The sequence below is a fragment of the Notothenia rossii genome, assembly GCF_949606895.1.
Source record: "Notothenia rossii genome assembly, chromosome: 3".
Lineage (NCBI taxonomy): Eukaryota > Metazoa > Chordata > Actinopteri > Perciformes > Nototheniidae > Notothenia > Notothenia rossii.
The window spans coordinates 58,592,274-58,613,647 of record NC_136901.1 but is presented as its reverse complement, the minus strand read 5'-3'; the positions used below and the strand labels follow the sequence as shown (position 1 = coordinate 58,613,647).

Here is a 21,374-nt window from a genome sequence, read left to right as displayed (position 1 = left end):
CCTTTTTTATGTCATTGCCAGTGGAAGTTCCACATACCCAATTTCAGGATTGGGCAAACAATTTTTTCTCATTTGATTCGGAATGGAAAAAGCCAAGGATTAAATATAGTACATTAACTATCAGTAAGGAAGGAGGCGGAATGGCTCTCCCTAATCTCAGGGATTATTACCTGGCTGCCCAACTAACAACTGTTGTGATTTGGTGTGATGATGGGTATGAAGCAAAGTGGAAGGAAAAATAAGGAGAGTGCAAAGGTGTCCCAATGAAAGCAATGTTTGGAGATCACAAAGCTAAGACAATCTACCAGGAATAGCTAAACCCCTTTGCCTGATTTACCTGAAGTTATGAAACTTGTGTGAAGAAACAGTTGACTAAGCTAGATGGATTGCATACGATTCTGGATTCAAACCAAATACTATGGACTCGAGATTCAAACATTGGATAAACACTCAATCACAATTATTATGTGTCTTTAGGAAATAGAACAGGAATATTTCTCATAATCCAGCCACAGGACTAAATGTACTTAAAAATATATATGATTGTCTTGTGTGCTGTGAGATTGTGATGCTTTGGCTCCAAGTCATACTCTGAGGCAGCGTGTCAAAACAGACTAAAGCAAAATGTAAAACATCAAAATAGAGAATTACCCAGTTTAGCTTCTCATCCTCCGCTTCACCTCCTGCTGCAGGTCCCTACAGCCGCCGCCCCCCCCCCCCCCAGCAGAAGTCATTCTAAACATCAGCACTCACAACAGCACCATGTGGTTTGCAAACATTGTTTTATTAATCCATTTGTCAGTTTGTAATATATAAATTACTTTTAAAAACGTGAGAAGCAGATGCACCTACAAGAAGGACATGGCGTGAAAACACAGGAGTTATAGAAAACCTGGACTGTGTTAACAGCCATCTGAGACGTCCACTGTCCAACAATCCTCTGTGTCTCCCTGTCCCGGATTGTCTATGGACAGGGCGTGTGTGTGTGTGTGTGTGTGTGTGTGTGTGTGTGGTGTGGTGTGGTGTGGTGTGGTGTGGTGTGTGTGTGTGTGTGTGTGTGTGAGAGAAACAGTTATATGGACAGCCTTCCTCCATGTGCCAGCTCTTCCTGTGGTCAGTCCATCCAGATCAGTGCATTTTGGGGGCAACACACAGCAGCCAGAGCCCAGGGAAGGGGGGTGGGGCAGGGTCTAAGGCGTCTGGGGGTGTGCGCTCCTCTTCCTCCTCTTCGTCTCTTGTAGTCGCAGCTCACATTTCGTTGCCCATGTCGTCGTGCTCTCCTGAGGACAGGTCGCCGTTGGCACTGATGGTGGGGTTGTTGTCTTGGTAACCGGGGGGCATGAAGGCCAGGCTGTAGGGAAAGAGCTTATGGCAGGCGGGGCGGTACGCCTCCGCAGCTTTCTGCTGACCCCCCCCCAGCTGTCCATCACAAAGAGCCTCCAGCACCTCAGTACTGACCTGCAACCAAACAAACAGTTAGTTATCTGAATCAGTGTGTACATGTTGAACAGACAGGTGTGTGAGGTCAGACCTGGATGCTTCTCCCAGTCAGCGACTCTTCCAGGGCCGTAGCTATCTCACAGGCTGCCTGATGGCGGGAGGGCTCCAGGTACACCATCATCTTAGCAGCTGAGGACAAACGCCAAAATAAAGTCACGTTTTTATAAAATCACAATGGCAATATTACTCGCCGGTCCTATAACACAAGTCATATGAGTCTGTCATGGCTGAATAATGCACACTTACGCACGCATAAGTGTGCATCTGTGTGTGCGTGTGTGTGTGTGTGTGTGTGTGTGTGTGTGTGTGTGTGTGTGCACGCAGCATACCAGCCAGTCTGTGGGGGATGGAGCTGGAGTGTTGGCTCAGGAACTTCTTGTTGAAGCTCTGAGGGTCGCTGTCCCCAAACAGCCGTGAGATCTCCTGCTTCAGCACCGTCCTCACCGCCTCCGCCAGGTCGGCACTCTCTCCAACTACAAAAACAGTAAATCACAGTTGGATGAACAGTTTGTGTAGAACCAGAGGTGGGAGAAGTACTCAGATCTTGTAAAAGTAGTAGAAGTAGTACAAGAGCATAGGAACACTCTTTTACAACTACAAGTCCGGCATTGAAAATGTTACTCAAGGAAAAGTAGAAAAGTATTATCATCAAAATATAGTTAAAGTACCAAAAGTAGTCATTGTGCAGATTGGTCCATTTCAGAATAATATGTATGATATGTTTTATAATGATTGATCATTAAAGTGTTATCAAAGCTGGTAAAGGTGCAGCTAGTTTTAACTAGAGAATGCAATTCCTGAAGAAATTGCTAGTGGGAATGCTTTATGCTGAAAAGCTGACGCTGAACTGCTATGCTGAAATGTAATGTGTAAGAAGAAAGTGAAGAATTTAGATTGAAATGATACATGAACACTGGGGGCTTGAATGTGTGATGAGAGAAGAAAAGAAAGTAAAAAGGCTCGTAAAAGCAGCAGAATATTTGAACTGCAAACTTTGGAACTAACTTGATGGCGAATGATCTGTCGCCATGGCAACAGTATTTGATGACACCCCATAATATGCTTAGATGTGTTGATGGCTGGATCGTTACCAAACTTGTGAAGGTTTGGGCCATTAGGAGCATTTTCACTGAAGTTATGAGAAAACCGTGTTTCATAGCGAGCATTATGTTGCCATGGCAACGCCATTTGAAGAAATCTCAAAACTGTCACGTAGATACACGGCTGGACTGTTAGCACACATGTGAAGTTTGAGCACTTTTTGACCATTTTCATAGGAGTTATAGGAATATCGTGTTTTACGGCGAGGGATGCATTGCCATGGTAACACCACATTAAGTAACATCAGATTTGAGAGCTGTTCAGGGCCAGTGTTAACCATCATGTGATGTTTGGTGGCGTTCTGAGCGTGTCAGTTGGAGTTATGACATCATCACACAGGTTTTTGTGTTTGAGATGACAACGTTATCAAACACCTGTGTGTGTGTCCAGAGATCGAAAGTTACCATGGTGATATGCAGTAATCAGTGAGAGGAGAGCCTTTTCATTGTTCTGAATGAGAGATAAACCTCTTACATGTGAACGTTTTGTTGAAGAACTGTAGCAGATATCGGTGACATTTCAACGCGTGAAGCGTCTCAGGATCCTGACGAGCGTCTCAGTCTGCTTTTTGTGTACTTTCGGGGTCAATAATGTGGCCTTTTTGGCAGATTAACTAAAAAGGTGTGCGGCTGCTGCTGTGAGGAAAGATTGAATTTTACAATGGGCCTTAATGGAGACATGTTGAACGTTTTTGTCACTTCATGCCCTTAAGAGGCATTTTGTTTTTCCAACCTAGGAGAGGTTTTCCTACGTTTGTCATGATAAATTATGTCTCACGAGTGTAGGGTTTGGGAATTATGGCAGGTTTAAAAAGAAATATGAAGGCGAATTTCAAGCTGTCCCCCACTCTAGCTGTGACATCACACACTCTAGCCCAGTGGTTCTCAACTGGTCAGGCCTCGGGACCCACTTTTTAATTGGTCAATACATCGCGACCCAACATTTTGAAGCAATTAAATCTATTCAACAAAAGAAAGTGCTGTAATATATACGCTTTTCAGCATACAATATTAATACAAGTGAAGTACAGTGCATATATCCCTTCACAGAACTAAAGTATGCTTTTAAAAAAGGTTTAATGAGATGATGGAATCCAAGCTGAACTATATAAAAAGGCACACATGCTGAAAAACTCAACCCCAGCAGGGGGATCTGGGGGAATTCTCCCCCAGGAGATACTAACATAAACTCCCCCAGGAAATACTAACATAAACTACTAACATAAACTATGCATTCTGGAACACTGAGAAGAAAATAAATAAATCTATTACTACCCGACATATTAATAATATTTTATGCCATTGTTTGTTTTTCACTTTGTTCTGACATCTTGCTGCTCCACACAGAGAGAAGAGTAAAGAGGAGATAGTCTGTGTGACTTACTTTAAATTGTGGGTAAGGGTAGATAGCTCCCATTGTTCTGTGACCTGTCAATCATCAAACCGGGGGTCATATTTCCTTATGTGTTCATTTTTATCTGAAGTTGTACCCATGGATGTATAAAGAAGAGTTCTACTGCAGAGTTATTCTCCGTGGGGACTTCCGGCAACAATCTTGATTCTGATTGGCCAGAAGACTCGAAAAAACATCAGCAAAGACATTTTATTGAGAAGATGACAGAAGTTTTCAAAACCGTTTATGGTCTCCAGTACTTCCAGTCCAACGCCGAAAATCGGGCCTTCAAAATAAAAGTTTGACTTCCCCCCCCCACCCCCAAAAAAAAAAAAATCCAATTTATTTTTTCTTCACTCACATCCACGACCCACTCAAAACCGGTTCGCGACCCACCAGTTGAGAACCACTGCAGCCTTAACGAGCTGCTCAATACACACCAATGTTAAAATTTGAAGAAGGCATCTTTACCAAGGTCTGAACAATGTTTAATATCTCTAAAAGTATGAATCTGATTTAAAAGTTGTGTTACACGAATAATGTCAAAAATTGTCAAAAAAAAGTGTAACATTTTAAAGTTGGAATGAGGTTTCTGAGTGAAAGTATGGAGGTGCAGTTAGCAGTTGAAGTCGCATGAAGAGTTTTCAAGTCTGAAGAGTTTCTCCATTGACTTCCATGTTAGAAATGTGATGAATTATGGGATATATCCCTGGAATTATGAAAGTTATGAATGAGAAAAAGTAATAGCCATCGATTCCCGATCGAGCTGAACGTTCTGATGTTTGAATGGAGTTTCTGCGATGTGGAATGTGGGCAGGCCCGGTTCCAGAACAAAATGACTCAGGGTGCATCTGAGATTAGAGAGGGTGCAGTGGTAAAGTGCTATTTTTATAAGTGGGGAGTGGACCTAACACCCTCTAGGGGGGTCCTCAGAAGATTTTTTTTTTTTTAAATATTGAAGTTAAAAGCATCAATCTGGTGCACTTTCAGAGCAAAAATGATGAGATCTATGGATAAATCTCAACAACCATATGAAACAGAACTGTAAACAGATTTACTTTTTCTTTATGGATATTTTACAAATCACTCCCCTTTTAAGACCGAAATGTCTACATGCATAGCAGAAGATGGCATCTTTTTTACAGGAATATTCCAGCCAATCTCTGTTTTGAAACCATGAGCTGCAAAATGAGCTCCTTACCCCACTGTACAGGCGAGTTGGGTACTTTTTTAAATATATCTGGGCAGGCTCTGTTTTGCCGAGGTCCTCTGGCACTTGCGGGCCGCCGAGGGGTGGCGGTGTTTGGGGCAACGAAGACGGCTGCTCCGCCTCCGTGGGCGAGGTGGGCAAAGCCGGCGAGTCGGGCGTTAGTGTCCACGACAGTGGCCGCGGGTAACGTAATGTCCCCATGATCTCAACTGTTATTACCTGCAGTAGATGCAGTGTTACTGCTGGCTGACTGCTGTGTACGCACCTTGCAGTTGAAGAACGCGCAGCGGCACAGGTCACGCGCACCTGACATAATAAAGTTACTTACCGTTTAAATTGACCAAATAAATGCAGCAGATAATGTTATTTAACCACAATTACAATTTATTTGATTTCAACTATATTCTTCTTCTTCTTATTATTATTATTATTATTACTACTATTATTATTATTATTATTATTATTTATGTAATATTTTTCACTTTTAAATTTCCTTTTTTTTCTTCTCACTTTTAATTATTATTTTTTTCACTTTAAATTTTTCAAATGAGGGTGCATAACGACTCAATTGAGGGTGCAATGGACCCTTATGCACCCCCGTAGAACCGGGCCTGAGTGTGGGAGCAGAAGAGGCACAAAATAACCCAGCGGAATAATAAAAATAAAGAATTTGTGCTTAGAAGTTTAGTGGGTATGCTGTATCAGCATTCCCACTAAATGACTTTGTATACTGCAGGGTAGCTTGTGAATTTACTCCAGGTGGAACTAAAGTCTGATTCAACACTTGATTAGATTTCACATCAATCATCCACATCTGTAAAGTAACTAAAGGTATTCAATACATTTAGTGGAGTAAAAGTACATAATTAACCTCTGAATTGTAGTGGAGTAGAAGTACAAAGTAGTATACTATGGAAATACTGAAGTGTACTACTAGTACCTCAAAATTGTACTTGAATACAGTACTTGAGTAAATGTACTTAGTTAATTCCCACCTCTGGGTAGAACACATATTGAGCTCAAAGGGTACTTGCCTCCTCTGAAGAAGCGCACCAGACACTGGTGCAGCCATGGGTTGGACGGCTCTATGGCCACAGCCCTCTTGATGGACTGAAGCATCAACAGGTACTTCTCTGCAGGAAAGAAGACAGATAATCTTGAGAATCGTTGGTATGGTTACCTGCTGGGAGTGCATGAATGAGTGTGAGGCGTGGTGAGTGCAGGGACCTTTCCTGAAGTAGATCTCAAAGGCCAGCAGGTGAGTCTCGATCTGGTTCCGCACCAGGTTCTTCAGAGGGATCAGGAACTTCACTGCCTCCTCCAGAGGATTCTCCACCTGGTCAAACACATTAAACGTCCCCTATTATACTCTTTTTCATCAATATATTAGAGGTCTCAGATATATATATATAGAACATGTCTCTGATTGGCTGAAACATCAAACAGATCATTGCAGCATTCCATAATCCCCTCTGTTTCAGCCCTGTTCCAAAAGTGCTGATTCTGGGTCTGTAGCTTTAAATGCTAATGAGCAATTCTGTGATTCTTTTGCATTGTATTTGAATGGAATTCAATAAGACTTCAGATTCTAATATGCAGATTGGTTGATAAAATACATAGAGCATGTACTGTTCCACTGTACCTTGACCTAACCTACTATTATTAGCAGAAAGGCTGTATTCACAGAGCATGCTGGGAGGGAGCAGGACCCACCTTGGCCAGTTTGTCAGGTACGAGCTCCTCTTTGGGCCCTCCTATCTCCTCATCATCATCCTCCTTCTTCTTCTTCTGGTTCTTCAGCTGCTTCTCCTTCTCTGCAATCTTCTTCTCCTCCTCCAGCTGGGCCTTCTTCTGCGCTCTCCTCTGTTTGTTGCGCAGTTTCTTCAGCTCCTTGTCATTCAGATTTTCTGCAGGAGGCAACAGGATATTTTTACTTTTTTGTTGTAGTGACACTTTGAAGAGAGTGCCGTCACCAAGATGGTATTGTTTACCAAATGCTAATTCAATTGTTTACTCAGCAGTTTTTAAAAAGGTCAGGAATAGGATCATGTAACTTTTGATGACATCAAAAGACACTTTAAGAAATGTCCACCTCTCCTAATATTGATTATTGTAGCGCCATTGCTTCCCTTTTCCTGAGAATGGATCTTTGAACAACCTGAAGCTGCTGCCACCTCACTGTCTCATACGGACTGCACGACACACTGATCCTGAATGCTATGGCATTACCAGAACAACATAGCACTTACTCTGGTTGGTGTGTTTAATGAGAATAAGTCCATAAAAGGACAACAGCTCCATTCTACCTTATATGCAGTACCCTGCTCCGTTGCCGTTCCCTAACATATAAATACATTATTTACATCATGGTTGTTTATCCCTTGGACAATAGAAGACTGATCCAGACATGTTGGGATCATATTAAAGATAACTGACAGCGGGTCTGACCGGTGTGCGCCTGGCTCTCCTTGCTGTCGTCGCTCAGCGGGCGGTCGTGCAGCAGCAGGTAGATCTGGATGGCGCTGCGAGCGGCCTTGTAGTAGAACGGGTGCTGCCGCAGCACGTCCTCCAGCTTCAGCAGGTCCACGTAGGAGCGCAGCGTCATCTTCCTCATGCAGTAGGTGTGGAAGTCAAACTGGTCATCTGTGATCTCCACAAAATGCTGACAGAGGGAGGAAGAGAGGGGTGCAGAGGAAGAGTAAAGTGGAAGTCTGGATAACTGACTGCAAATCTATATCAAGATAAATGTGACGGCTATATTCCCAATGAATACGGCCGCTCAGAGGTTCATCTTTGCTTATCGCTTTGACGCGTGTAAATAATAGAAGTCCCTACTGAAGTTAACATTTAAGGAATCAAATAAACAGACAATAACCGAACCATAAGGTCAACAAAAGACCTCAGATGTCATACTACCAACCTCCACATACACCAGGCGCCCTAAATACCATTAGCCACACCCATTTGACAGTTAGAAGAAACAAACTATTACTATTATTGGCTCCTACAGTAAATGACAGCTGTGGGAGCGTACCCTCTCGATCTCATGGCACTTCTTCAGGGCCTCTCCAAACTTGTTCATGGCCTTGTAGGCCAGCGCACACTCTGTCTGGAACCACATGCACTGCATCTCGTTCAGGTTCTCCACGGCAGACGCCCCCTCCTGAAAACACACACACATCAGTGAGAGGGGGAGGGGGATGAAGCCTCTAAATATGATCTCGTTATTTTAAGGCTATATCGCGAGTACCAATATTTATCTTGATATTTATAATCCACACCAGTATGATGATTCCAGCAGTGCCTGCAACTCATGTCAGCATTCAAACATTCCCGTTTAGATTCATATTGTTCATATCAGTGGTCTCTATTGGAACACTTTTATTAACTTGCATTCAATACATTGCATTAAGAGATTAAGTGCTATCCATGATGCCCAGGCCTAACAGCAGCACTCCTGTGTGTCTGTATCAAATATAAGATTTGTAGAATAGCAACATGAGACTGGAAATGATTTACCTCCAAACATATGCCCACAGAGATACCTCTACGTGGCTCTGTAGGCATTTCAGTTCACCATGGTTACGGTATATATCACCATACAGTAATTGGTTCAGTACCAGTCAGCATGTATAGGTTTCCATTCCTAAAGATAACATACGTGTCATTGTTGTAAGTCCATGTTTGTATATCACTATTTGGTGATAACAGAGGAAGGGCTTCTGTCCACTGAAATACTATATAAACCATGTCCAAAGTCCGGCCTGCGGGACAACTGATTTAAGACGGCCCGCAGCTTCACTCTTATAATGTATTATTAGAGCACTGTCGAACTGAATACATCTTTCAATTGTAACTCATCCTTTCACCGCATGGTGGCAGCACCACTCGAAGGGGCCGTTCACAGGCTGCAGTTTGCCTTTTCTGCTCAAGGTGCTGCTTTTGGGTGGATCCTAAAACCAGAGCTTTGTTTGTTGGCCAATGAATTGGATTGAACTCATGTTGGGGTTGTAACTAACTGGACTCTTTGCTAACTGTATATATTGACTCTTTTCACCACACACTGTACACACTGATCTTACATGTGTTGTTTTCCCCATGAAATAGATCTGACCAAAATGGAAACTGATGTGTGACTTCTTTTGTATTGATGGAAGAGATGTTTCCCGAATTAATTCATTTGTGTATGGTTTGACTGAACAATTTCTGTTGAATATTTCCGATGACTATTTGTCAGACCTGAATCTGACTGGCACACTATTTGATTAAAAGTAGGTGAAATGTGCTTCAAAGTTAAGGTATTCCATATCATCTGTTCAATGTCATCTGACTCTCCAGAATGAAAGGGTGTGTTTTTAGAGTTCTTCACGCCTGCTGAGTGGCCATTTGAAAAATTAAGATAATTGTGACAATGATAGTTATACAACACTGTATCTGTAAGTTACTTTTATGTTTAAAAATATCAGAAGGGACTATTGGCCCCCGGGCATTTTCACATGATCAAATGCGGCCCTCTTGGAAGAAGCTTGGACACCCCTGATATAAACTGACTGGAATACAAAGGAGACACATTCTCACCCTGGTGAATTTGGAGCACATGTCCTCGGCCTCCTTGACCAGGCCAGCCTTCAGCATGTACTTGGCACATTTCGAGTTGATGAAGCGGTCGGCGGTGTCCAGGGCCTGGGCCTCGTCCATCCAGCGCGCCGCCTCCTTTATGTTGCCCGCGTGCTGCAAAGACAGAGAGAGCTTAAAGACCTCGGCCTGAAATCTGAATCTACCTTGGTCATATCCCTAAAAGGCCTTCATACAAGTTATAAATATATTTTGAAGGTTATTATGGCCACAAGTAAAAAAACTATAACAAAATGCTGTCTCCACTTCTATTGCTCTCCTTATTAACATAATAATTTCTATCCGTTCTGTGGAGAAATGACTTTGGCTCTCCAAAAGGAGAAGGGGGATAAATAGTGTGGAAATGGGATTGTTATAAATATCTAGGATCTTAATGTCTTTCTTTCCTTCGGCCTGACTTTGGAACACTGCACTGCTATCTTGGTTTGTGTTTCTCATTTTCACTGATAGTGTTTTGCTGTCTCAGTCCTGATATGTTCTGTATTATATATACTATTACAAAATAAAAGAGCATCAAAGTCTACACCTCATACTGCACTGAGTGTGAGTTCACTGTAAACCTTGTAGATCTTGGCCTTGATGAGGAAGAGCTCAATGAGGGTGGGGGTGCTGTCAATGGCCGCGTTGATGTACTCCAGGGCCGTGCCGTGCCGATCTATGAAGTCAAAGTGCTGCGCCAGGAAATACTGCACCCACAACAGAGTGGTGGGGGGCTCCTCCTTCCCCTCGTCTGCACACATGTTACACATCATCACAGCTCTGCCTTGATATGTTATTCACATCAAGTCACATTTCAATTACAAACATTTCCCAAATTGGGATCAATAAAGTACTTCTTATCTTATACAGGACTGTCTCAGAAAATTAGAATATTGTGATAAAGTTCTTTATTTTCTGTAATGCAATTAAAAAAACAAAAATGTCATACATTCTGGATTCATTACAAATCAACTGAAATATTGCAAGCCTTTTATTATTTTAATATTGCTGATTATGGCATACAGCTTAAGAAAACTCAAAAATCCTATCTCAAAAAATTAGAATAGTTCCTCAGACCAAGTAAAAAAAAAAAGATTTATAACAGCAAAACACAATCAAACATTTGAAAATGTCCATTAATGCACTCAGTACTTGGTTGGGAATCCTTTTGCACGGATTACTGCATCAATGCGGCGTGGCATGGAGGCAATCAGCCTGTGGCATTGCTGAGGTGTTATGGATGCCCAGGATGCTTCAATAGCGGCCTTTAGCTCATTAGCATTGTTGGGTCTGGTGTCTTTCAGCTTCTTCTTCACAATACCCCACATATTCTCTATGGGGTTCAGGTCAGGGGAATTTGCAGGCCAATCGAGGACAGTAATGCCATGGTCAGTACACCAGTTACTGGTGGTTTTGGCACTGTGGGCAGGTGCCAGATCATGCTGGAAAATGAATTCCTCATCTCCATAGAGCTTTTCAGCAGACGGAAGCATGTAGTGCTCTAAAATCTCTTGGTACACAGCTGCATTTACTCTGGGCTTGATGAAACACAGTGGACCAACACCAGCAGCTGACATGGCTCCCCAAACCATCGCTGACTGTGGGAACTTCACACTGGATTTCAAGCAACTTGGATTTTGCTCCTCTCCAGCCTTTCTCCAGACTCTGGCGCCTTGACTTCCAAATGAAATACAAAACTTGCTTTCGTCTGAAAAGAGGACTTTGGACCACTGTGCAACTGTCCAGTGCTTCTTTTCCTTAGCCCAAGTCAGACGCCTCTTCCGTTGTCTTGAGTTCAGAAGTGGCTTGACCATGGGAATACGGCTATTGTAGCCCATTTCCCGGACACGTCTGTGAACAGTGACTTTTGATACCTGGACTCCAGCTTCAGTCCACTGTCTTTGAAGCTCCCCCAAATTCTGGAAGCGACTCTTCTTCACAATGCTGTTAAGGCTGCGGTCATCTCTCTTGGTTGTGCAGCGTTTCCTGCCACATTTCCCCCTTCCAACAGACTTTTTGAGGATGTGCTTTGAAACTGCACTCTGTGAACAGCTTGCTCTTTGAGAAATTTCTTTTTGTGTCTTACCCTCCTGATGGAGGGTGTCAATGACGGTCCTCTGGACAGCAGTCAGATCAGCAGTCTTCCCCATACTTGTGATTTAGTTTACTGAACCAAGCTGAGTGTTTTTCAAGGCTCAGGAAACCCTTGCAGGTGTTTCGAGTTAAGACGATTCAAGTGATTCGTTGAACACCCTACTAGTATACTTTTTCATGATATTCTAATATTTAGAGATAGGATATTTGAGTTTTCTTAAGCTGTATGCCATAATCAGCAATATTAAAATAATAAAAGGCTTGCAATATTTCAGTTGATTTGTAATGAATCCAGAATGTATGACATTTTTGTTTTTTTTAAATTGCATTACAGAAAATAAAGAACTTTATCACAATATTCTAATTTTCTGAGACAGTCCTGTACATTCAAATCCAATAAATACATTGAGGGGAAATAAGCAAGCGCAGCTCACCGTTTTCACAGAATATTCTGCAGGTTTTTAAGCAGCTTTCATAGCCAACTACTAATTCTTCAATGAGTGTCACCTGCATGAGGAGAAAGCAAGTTTAGCTGTTTCATTTGAGAGTAGGAACGAGAAGGACTCCAATGTTCTCAGCTCAGTGAGCTCACCTTGGCTCTATCGGTGTAGAGGGATTTCAGGGTGGTGAAGACGGGGGGGCAGCCTTTACTGAAGTTCATCCTCAGGTAGCTGTCCAGACACTCACGGAACTTGCCCCCTGGCCAGCATCACAGACAGTGGAGGTAAAGAAGAGTGAGATTTGTGGCTTGTTACTATTGACCTGTTGAAGAGATCATGTTCACTGGCTCTACTGTGACATGTCTCCATGCTTTGATGTTCAAAAGGTCTGCTCTGATTGGTTAGCTGGCCTGAAGTACGCAGACAAAGGAGCGGGGAAAGGGTGCGGGAGAGAAACTCCCTCTGGTGGGGACTCTGGGATTTGAGCCTGTGCAGCCCATTTACATGCACCAAAACCTATAGACCCAGGGGTGCACATAACGTTCTTAGTGAGTTACTCAGATGAGTACCAGGAGACAGCGTTTGGTACTGCAACATGTGGGCCCACGCAAAGTGATGTGATGAAGGCCTCTGTGTCGCGAGCGGCGACGGGGGACTGGGGGAAGGGGGGCTGGTGCTAGTGGAGCATGCGAGATGATTTTGCGCAGTTCTCCAGGGGCTGCAGTTAACGCCGGTGTGTACAACGGTGCCCCGCGCACACACCGGCGTTAACTGCAGCCCCGTTTGCCTTTAGACAAAAAGAATGATGTGGATGAACTTAAAGTTCAAACCGTCCTGATCAGGGTTTCCGTTAGCCGGTAATTACCGGTTTTTAGATGGTAACATTTATTAAAAACCGGTAAATTCAAAACCTGCCGGTCAAAATGTCTGGTAATAATTAGGGATGCTCCGATTGATTGGCCGCCGGTCATTATCGGCCGATATTCACTCTAAATAGTTTGATCTTTGCTCTCTATAAAGGCCGATCAGGAGAGCCGGATCTGATTGATATGGACATAAATGCGAGTGAAGTATAACCGGACGCGAGAGAGAGATCAGATGCTACATAATCACCTGAAGCCCCGCCCTCTGTTTAGCAAGCTGCATGAGAAACTGACGGGCTGTAAGGAGAGAGAGGGAGAGAGGAAAAGAAAGGATCCGTTTCTCCTGTGTTATTATTCAAAGTTAATTTAAACTTTTTAATAATGTACTTCATCTGCTACTTTGAATGTAATAATTATGTTGTTTATGGAATCATTTATTGAAAAATGAATCTGAATATTTTGATCTGTTACGATTATAAACTGAAGCAATATAAAAATGACTCCCATTAACTGAGTTTTAAACATCAGCATATCCGGTCCTAGTCCGGTAATTACCTGCTAACGGAAACTCTGCTACACAATTCTTATTATTATTGAAACATGACCGGTAAGTCAAATATGTCCGGTAAAATAAATTCTGTCCGGACGTTTGACCGGCGAGAAAAAAATCCTAGCGGAAACCCTGGTCCTGATGTGTGTTAGCATTGCACTGTGCGGGCGCTCCCCTTTCTGCTTTCAGTGGTGCAAACACAGGTATAGTGAAAAAAGAGAGAACTATTCGAAGCAGGAAAAAAACCACGTAATATACCATCTGACAAAGGCCTGTGCTATAATGCTTCAATTAACTGGCTATTCTTTATAATATACTCTGATCAATAGGAGACAGAGATGTTAAGTTATAAATCAAGGGTTTTTATTATTATTTACAGCAGGGGTGGGGAACCTGTTTCCTTTCGATTTGTACAACATCCTCCGAGGGCCGTACAAATTATTGAACTCAACCTCTGCTTAAAAAAATCACAGCCCATTCATTTGGCCTTTCTTTCATGCTGTGCAAAGAAAAAGCAACCTCTTAATCCAGATATCTCACCATTACTCGCGCATGCATGTGCACGGTGTGGCATGACCACCAAAACAGAAAGATATGGACACAAGATGTGTGCAAATGTATTGAGTATCCATGTGAACATGATTTAAGTGGGGGAGACCTAACCTCCTCTAGGGGGGTCTGGGGGCATGCTCCCCCGGGAAGATTTTTTTTTTTTAATATTGAAGTTAAAAGCATCAATCTGGTGCACTTTGAGAGCAACATGAGGAGATCTATGTATACATCTCTTAACACCCATTTGAAACAAAACTGTAAGCAGATTTTTCTTTTTGGATATTTTACAAATCACTTGTTTTTAACAACTTTTTTGTTACTGTCATATAGTATTTTATACCTGTTTTTCATTTAGTGTCTAATGTCTCATTAATAATTATAATGATCATATCAAGGTGTGCCTTAACCTCACTGAGCTGAGGTTATTTGAGCCTCTCAGGAGAGAGCTCTCTTCCACCTGGTTGGAGAAAAGCTATTTAAATTCGTTAGCATAGCTAGCTAACCAGATGCTAATAACAACAGATCGTCACTGTGCTTACAACTAAAGACACAGCCTCGCAAACACTGCGGCATGTGTACGGCTCCTTATGGGTACTGCAATATTTGAAGAGCTGGAGCGGAGTTCCGGTGCTCTCCGTAAGCACTCTAGTCTAGTCTACACTCCTTTCAGACGAGACATAACCACGTGAAGACACGTTACGCTCGTGTTGTGTTCAAGGAACCTGTCCTTGGCAAGGAAAAACAGGCACTCGCTTGTTTAATTATTTTGCGATCTAGATTTCTTCTTCTTTTTTCAAGTGAGAAAAATTGTCCGTCAGTCGGACGGACTAACGGACGGACGGACCCCCCCACCCCCAAAACGAAAACTCATCGGTTCTCCACGAATTACACAAGTCACCCAAAGCAGCGTTAAAAAAGCGGGAGGCGCCGAAAAGCGACTAATTTGCATCACTGTGCTTTACATACAAAATAATGGCAACATTTCCCCCCAGTGAAAGCCTTTCTTTGTTAGAGGCCATGCTGTCTCTAATCCTGTGAATACAACCCATTTGTATGGAATCCTCAGTAATCGTATTAGTCCTCCATCCCTGCTGCTGGAGGCTGCACGTGTTTACCTGTCAGGAAATTAAGAGGCAGTCTCCGGGGAACCAGGCCTTTGGGGAACTTTACCCAGGAGTCTTCATAAATCTTATGACGATTCTCTACACCTGCTGGACACACACACACATGCACACAAGAAGAACAAATGATCATCAACAGTAAACATAGTATCCCCCACTTATACGGCAGGCCACACTGAATCACTGTGATACTTCCAGTTTGAAGGAAACTCATGGTACTGACTGATGGACCATTTGATTAACCCTTACTCTTTTTACTACTCCTCTTGGCCAAAAGCCTTTACAAATGCATTGAAGGATGCACAGCTGATTGACAGTCTTACAAATAGCCTCAGTATAACTACATGAATCCATCATGCAGTGTTCACCTGGCTTTAAGGCCTTCTCCAGGCCCTGGTAGTAGGCCCAGTTCTCCGGGTTCCTCTCCTGCAGCCTCCTGTAGACCTCCAGAGCCTCCTCCGGCCTCTCCAGCTTCAGCAGCAGCTCTCCTACACACACATGCACAAAGCTTACAATGTATAGGTGGTTGTACTATAGAAGGAAGTCAGTCTAAATTACGAAATGGAAATAAAATATAAAGAGTGCCCATTAGCAAATGTAAATAGTGTTACGGTAGCACATTCTGAGGAACAGTGTTTGGGTTGGGGGGGACATATGGACCCACCTCTGGTCTCCTCCACAGCCAGTTTGTCACAGATCTGTTTCTCAAAGCTGTTCAGGTGATCCAGAGCCTCCTTGTTCAGACCCGCCTCCCTCAGAACCTGGTTCTGATACAGGAGCAGTTCACTGTACTCGTAGTCCACCTTATCCGGAGACGTCTGTGTGTACACACACACACACACACACACACACACACACACACACACACACACACACACACACACACACACACACACACACACACACACACACACACACACACACACACACACACACACACACACACACACACACACACACACACACACACACACACACACACACACACACACACACACAGGAGTGCTGACTCAGTAACGTTTTCAGCAGAGGATGTAAAACCCTTACTCAGTATTTTGGCTGGCTTGAACTAATATTTCTTCAAGCATAAATGAAGATGGATTCTGTGATGCATAGTCAGTTCATTGTTATGGTAGCAACTCAACAACACAACCAATGGCCGCTTATTATTTATTACAAGTTATTGAACACCTATTTCTTTACCTGAACTATTTGAACCCTTTTGAAGAACACTGTTATTTCCTCCTTGCTTTAAGTGAGGGGCTGGACACATGTTCGCTCACTCATTTCGCACAGCAGCACAAACCGCTTATCATGTGACAAGGAACCACCAATCACAGCCGAGAGATATGATTACTTCTGTAAATATTAGTATGCGGCAAATACGAAGGAGAAGTTTATTTCAGTGCTGGTCTGTCGTTACCCTGACTTTCAGATCAGAAAGTGTTTGAACTTATATTCATTTTCTGAGCACCTCTGCTAGAATATCGCACATCATTAATAAGCTCCACTTTAATAATGTAAATAACACCCTGAACATATTCGTATCATATGGTTAGCTGGTAATGGTTGCTTAGCAAACGTAAGGCTTGTCCTGTCTCAGCGCCTCTGAAAATAAAAGTAACACCCAGATCATGCGGCTTTGACGCAGTATAAAAGGCTAACGTGTGCGGTTCTTCTATATCAGTTTGTGATGAAATGTGTACAGTTCTGTTGAGCGATCTATAGCTTTGGCCTACCTGCTGTGTTTTGCGGAACTCCTCAACAATCTTGGCGGCCATCTCAAAGTCCTCCAACAGGTGATAAGCTACAGCGTACCCGATCCAGGAGGCGCGCTGGGCCGGACGCAGTTGCAGCAGCTGGTACCGGGTCTCCTGCAGAGTAGACAAGCAGCACATGTCAGTACCAACATGCATCTCATGATACTGTCCACTAGTGGGTTCACTGCTCCTCTGTCTTTTCTTCACCAAATAACTGTATCCCCTGTACAGGAGGATGGGTAATCGTCTGCCCCAGCATAACCCCTCCCCCCAACTTCTCATCTGGAAGCTACTGTTTTCACACACATCCCCTCACCCTGTAGCCCTCCAGGTCTCTCATCTGGATCTGCAGCAGAGAGAGGTCTCTCAGGATCTGCAGGTTGTCCTTGTCCCACTTCAGAGCGTTGCGGTAACATTTAATGGCCTCGTCGTATTTTTTATCTGAGCGCTGCAGCAAGCCGTACACGTGCCAGCCTGGAGGAAGAGCAAGTTCAGGAAGCAAAGAAAAACAGCAAGTGCACTATCCAGGTGTGCTTACACATGTCATAAACAAATAGAAATGAAGCTGAATTGGGGGGGGGGGGGGGGGGGGGTGCTGTGTTGCTGCAGGAAGGATACAGACGTGGCTCTTCAGGTCGTTGCGCAGGCCTCGTCTCACCAGCTCGTACGCATCCTCCTTCTTGCCCAGACAGTTGAGGGTTAAACCCTTCATGGCCTGCGTTTCTGCAGCACAGAGCGGGGGGGAGGAAACACATTCAGCAACAAAAGTTGTAAAGAGGGTTATCATTGCTCTTTATTTCTTGTATATATTTGCTGCTTATTTTTTGATTGTATGTATTATTGTCTATACTTTATTAAATGTTTATAATATTGTAATGCCTGAACACACTGCTGCTCCTGTAACACAAGACATTACAGCTGGGAAACACCCAAGATATATGTTTGAAGTAGTTTAGAAGCAATACTTCTGTTGCATAGTTTATCCACCTGAAGGGACTGAGTACAGCACATTCAAAAGTCCTGTTGAATGAAGCAGCTGGTGTCTTACCTCCATGTTCAGAAAACTTTGGGTTCCCCAGGATCTGTTTGCAAAACTTCAGGCCGTTTCTGTACTGCTTGTGTTCGTAGCATCTCTGCAACAACAGACAAAGCAGACTTCACATGTGAGGACAACAGCCAGCCTGATCCCAGACAGCCGGTTCAGGTGCAAAATGTAATAATATGCCAAGTGCTGACACTGTGTTCCAGGGACCAATACCTAACCCTAGAGTGCACACAGCCTTCCTGGCAGTGCATTTAGCATAATAGTGTAAAACTGAGGAAAGAGAACACTCGCCATTAAAGCAAAGAAGAAGAAGAGGAAATAGAACTGAAGATGGAGGCTGTGTATGAAATGTCATAAGACAAGCTGACCCTCAGTTTCCTGACTGACAAAGTAAAGAACACACTCACAAATAAATATTAGTGAATTGATGCTATATTCTATTAATTAATTACTAGTACTATAACTTGAATGTAAACGTCATGTATACCGTCAACGACTCAATATTGTGATTGCCACTTAACTATTTCAGTCTTGTGTCATCAAGTCATTGGGTTATAGACTAGTGCTTAAATGTAATTTGGTAAAAAGGCTAGGTGAACTTGCTCATTGCTAAGTGAAAGTTGGCTTGCGGTGAAATCTGAACTACTATTTTGGCCACATAAACACTTTATGCACAGTGCAGAGCAGCCTGTAACTGCACAGCTCACTCCACTGTCCCTCACTTCTAAAGCTGTCATGTGTGGAGATTCCATTCATATACTTTGGTGTGTTGGAAGGCTAACGCATAGCTAGGACCCTACACGGCTGCTTTCTTCCTTGCAATGTTAATTTTAAGTGTTAAAAACAGAGACAGTGAAAGTACGTTTGGTGTTCGGAACAGTTTTGTTATTGACTAGCGGCTTCCTAGCTACTGCTATAACTGACGGCTACTTGGTAAACTAGCATTAGCCAGCGAGCTAACGCTAACTCAGGCATTAGCCTACCAATATTCTCTTGAAGAGAGCATTCTCCTTCGGCGGCAGGGTGATTGTGGGCATTGTGGTGGCTTCCTATGCATCTGTCGGTTCACACATGAATAATATCCTCTTGGAGTCAGAGATCCTGGACTGTTCAGGCTCCTCTTTCTCACGTGTTGAAGCCCAGGCCCCCTTCCGAGCAAAATGGCCGATGTGCTTCTCCTCCGGGTCACCGCAGGGCTGCTGTCTGAGTCTGCGTGAGGAGCACCAAGCGAGCAGGGTCAACACGTAATGTGAATAAATAATATTTATACGAATAAATACACACATAGCAAATGTATCTGGCATATGTTCCAAAATAGTAGGCTTACATATTGTATTATGTTAAATGTAGAGTCAGTGCATCATTACGCTCCTATGTCCAGTCTTTAGTTTTGTCGACAGTTGCCAACTAAATTCCATATCCCTTTTATTTATTTTTTAAGCGAATTGCGCTAAAACTCACTAACAGTGATTTTAACACCAACTATTTTAAATGACAGCAAACATAAGAAGGTTAGATCGATGTATCGGTGATCTTGAATCATCCATTCCACTCATCCTTCCAGGAAATGTAATCAACCGCAGAGTGTCAGGATCACAGATCGGTTGAAGGGAACTGTTGTTAAGCTAAAATGACTTTCACCCGGTTATTATCTAGAGCTGCTCTTTTTAGCAAAGGTAAGATTGTCACATCGCGGTAATAAAAAAAAGGTTATGATTTTGAAAGAGCCGGGTTTTGTATTGTTTTGTACAACGTTAGCGCTGTATTTGTTATGAAGCCTGACCTTAGCTTAGCATTCATGTAGCACTGTAGTCACACAGGAACTCTACTATACCCTAAAGTGAATTTGTTTACAACTATTTGCTAATATTTTCATTAAATGTGTATATAGTGTAACAGTAAGAATGATACAACCATTTGACCTTTACCATTCTCCCATGAAATGTGTTCTCACAACACATTTCTTTAAGAGGCTTGTGCAATGTAATGCTAACCCGCTTCTTCTTCTTATTATTAATATTAACGCAATACACACATCTGAAAGAAGACTTCATTCCAACTTTAGGCAAGGCAAGTTTATTTAAATAGCACATTTCAACACAAGGCAATTCAAAGTGTTTTTACAAAAATGAAAGACATTAAGAGCATTAATAATTTACATTTAAAAACACTAATTTAAAAGCAAAGATAAATGAATTAAAGTTATAGTGCAGTGTGAGATACATCTGAAATGTTTAGCTCTGGCTCAATCATTGCTCACTTTTGAGCAGAAATAGATTTCTATCACCTCCATCACAACATTAGGTGCGTAGTGGCCATTCTCCAGTTCGACATGATCCAATAACTGGACAGTCCACAGTGTGCCGCCCTCCACTAAAGCACACAGTAACATACATCTAACAAGTTGCTGTGATTCAAATGAAATATGGCCAGTTGAAGGGCATGGTTTTATTAATTTTGTAAAGTCATCTCTTATACGTCTGCAAGACTTCCTTCTTCTCACAATGATGTCACTTTATAACACTTTTAAGTACTGACTGCCAGTGCCGGTCCATTTTCATTTCAAATGATTAACGGCCCCGTTGTTCTTGTTATTTTCATGTGTTTTGCAGTTGGATCCAGGTCTATTTCCCAAAGCTCCAAAGCGGACATGGCTAAACCTAACTGGATCAGAGTGGGCCTTGCCTTTGGATCAGCTGCTTTCTTTTGGGGCCTGGTAAAGAACCACACCAGTTTACAGATACCCTTTTATAAAGACCATCATTAGTTGGCATAGTGCTACAGTAAACTCACAGCGTTTGTTTGACCCTTATGAGCTTATCTCCGTCTTATTGTATGAATACCAAACTCTGTTCATACACCAAGCACACAATGCATGTCATCGGCCTTCTTATCAAGATAGGTTTGTCTTTCAGCCATATAGTTTTCTGAATCCTGTAGCTGAGGGAAACATTTGAGCACCATTCAGCATTGACTGGATCTCAAAGTATTTCCACTGTTTGCTTTGCCCAGGAAAGGGCAGCAAACAGTTGAACGCTTTTTTTAATGTTTATTATTTCTTTTATTATTTGATATGTTTTACAAGACACAAGGGCAGGAATTCAGAGGGAAAGGAGCAATTTTGAGCTTTGC

The 21,374-nt window shown here is 42.7% G+C and overlaps 1 protein-coding gene across 3 annotated transcripts; it reads right to left on the bottom strand.

Annotated features, from left to right (window-relative positions):
• Positions 1-765: 765 nt before the first annotated feature.
• On the bottom strand, positions 766-19,735 carry LOC307033743 (N-alpha-acetyltransferase 15, NatA auxiliary subunit-like). 3 transcript variants are annotated; one of them, XM_079672316.1, is made up of 21 exons: positions 19,570-19,735; positions 19,226-19,451; positions 18,246-18,330; positions 17,816-17,920; positions 17,514-17,671; positions 17,177-17,311; positions 16,102-16,255; positions 15,806-15,925; positions 15,432-15,527; positions 12,504-12,610; positions 12,346-12,418; positions 10,399-10,568; positions 9,782-9,934; positions 8,238-8,366; positions 7,652-7,865; positions 6,917-7,110; positions 6,431-6,539; positions 6,238-6,336; positions 1,830-1,973; positions 1,532-1,629; positions 766-1,458 (listed from the first exon to the last, which is right to left on the bottom strand). In XM_079672316.1, the coding sequence occupies exons 2-21, from the start codon at positions 19,277-19,279 to the stop codon at positions 1,249-1,251; spliced, it is 2,607 nt and encodes an 868-aa protein (XP_079528442.1). In that variant the 5' UTR covers positions 19,280-19,451; positions 19,570-19,735; the 3' UTR covers positions 766-1,248. The 3 variants fall into 3 exon arrangements, with proteins under 3 accessions (XP_079528442.1, XP_079528444.1, XP_079528443.1); XM_079672318.1 differs by having other exon boundaries at positions 15,432-15,524; XM_079672317.1 differs by lacking the exon at positions 19,570-19,735 and having other exon boundaries at positions 19,226-19,462.
• Positions 19,736-21,374: the final 1,639 nt, after the last annotated feature.

Excerpts from the sequence above, each read along its gene's own strand:
- LOC307033743 (XM_079672316.1), bottom strand. The coding sequence starts at position 19,279 with ATGCCCACAATCACCCTGCCGCCGAAGGAGAATGCTCTCTTCAAGAGA. Across the intron at positions 12,419-12,503 it reads TCTACACCGATAGAGCCAAG|GTGACACTCATTGAAGAATT; the intron begins GTGAGCTCACTG and ends CTCCTCATGCAG. Across the intron at positions 1,974-6,237 it reads GGTGCGCTTCTTCAGAGGAG|TTGGAGAGAGTGCCGACCTG; the intron begins GCAAGTACCCTT and ends CTGTTTTTGTAG.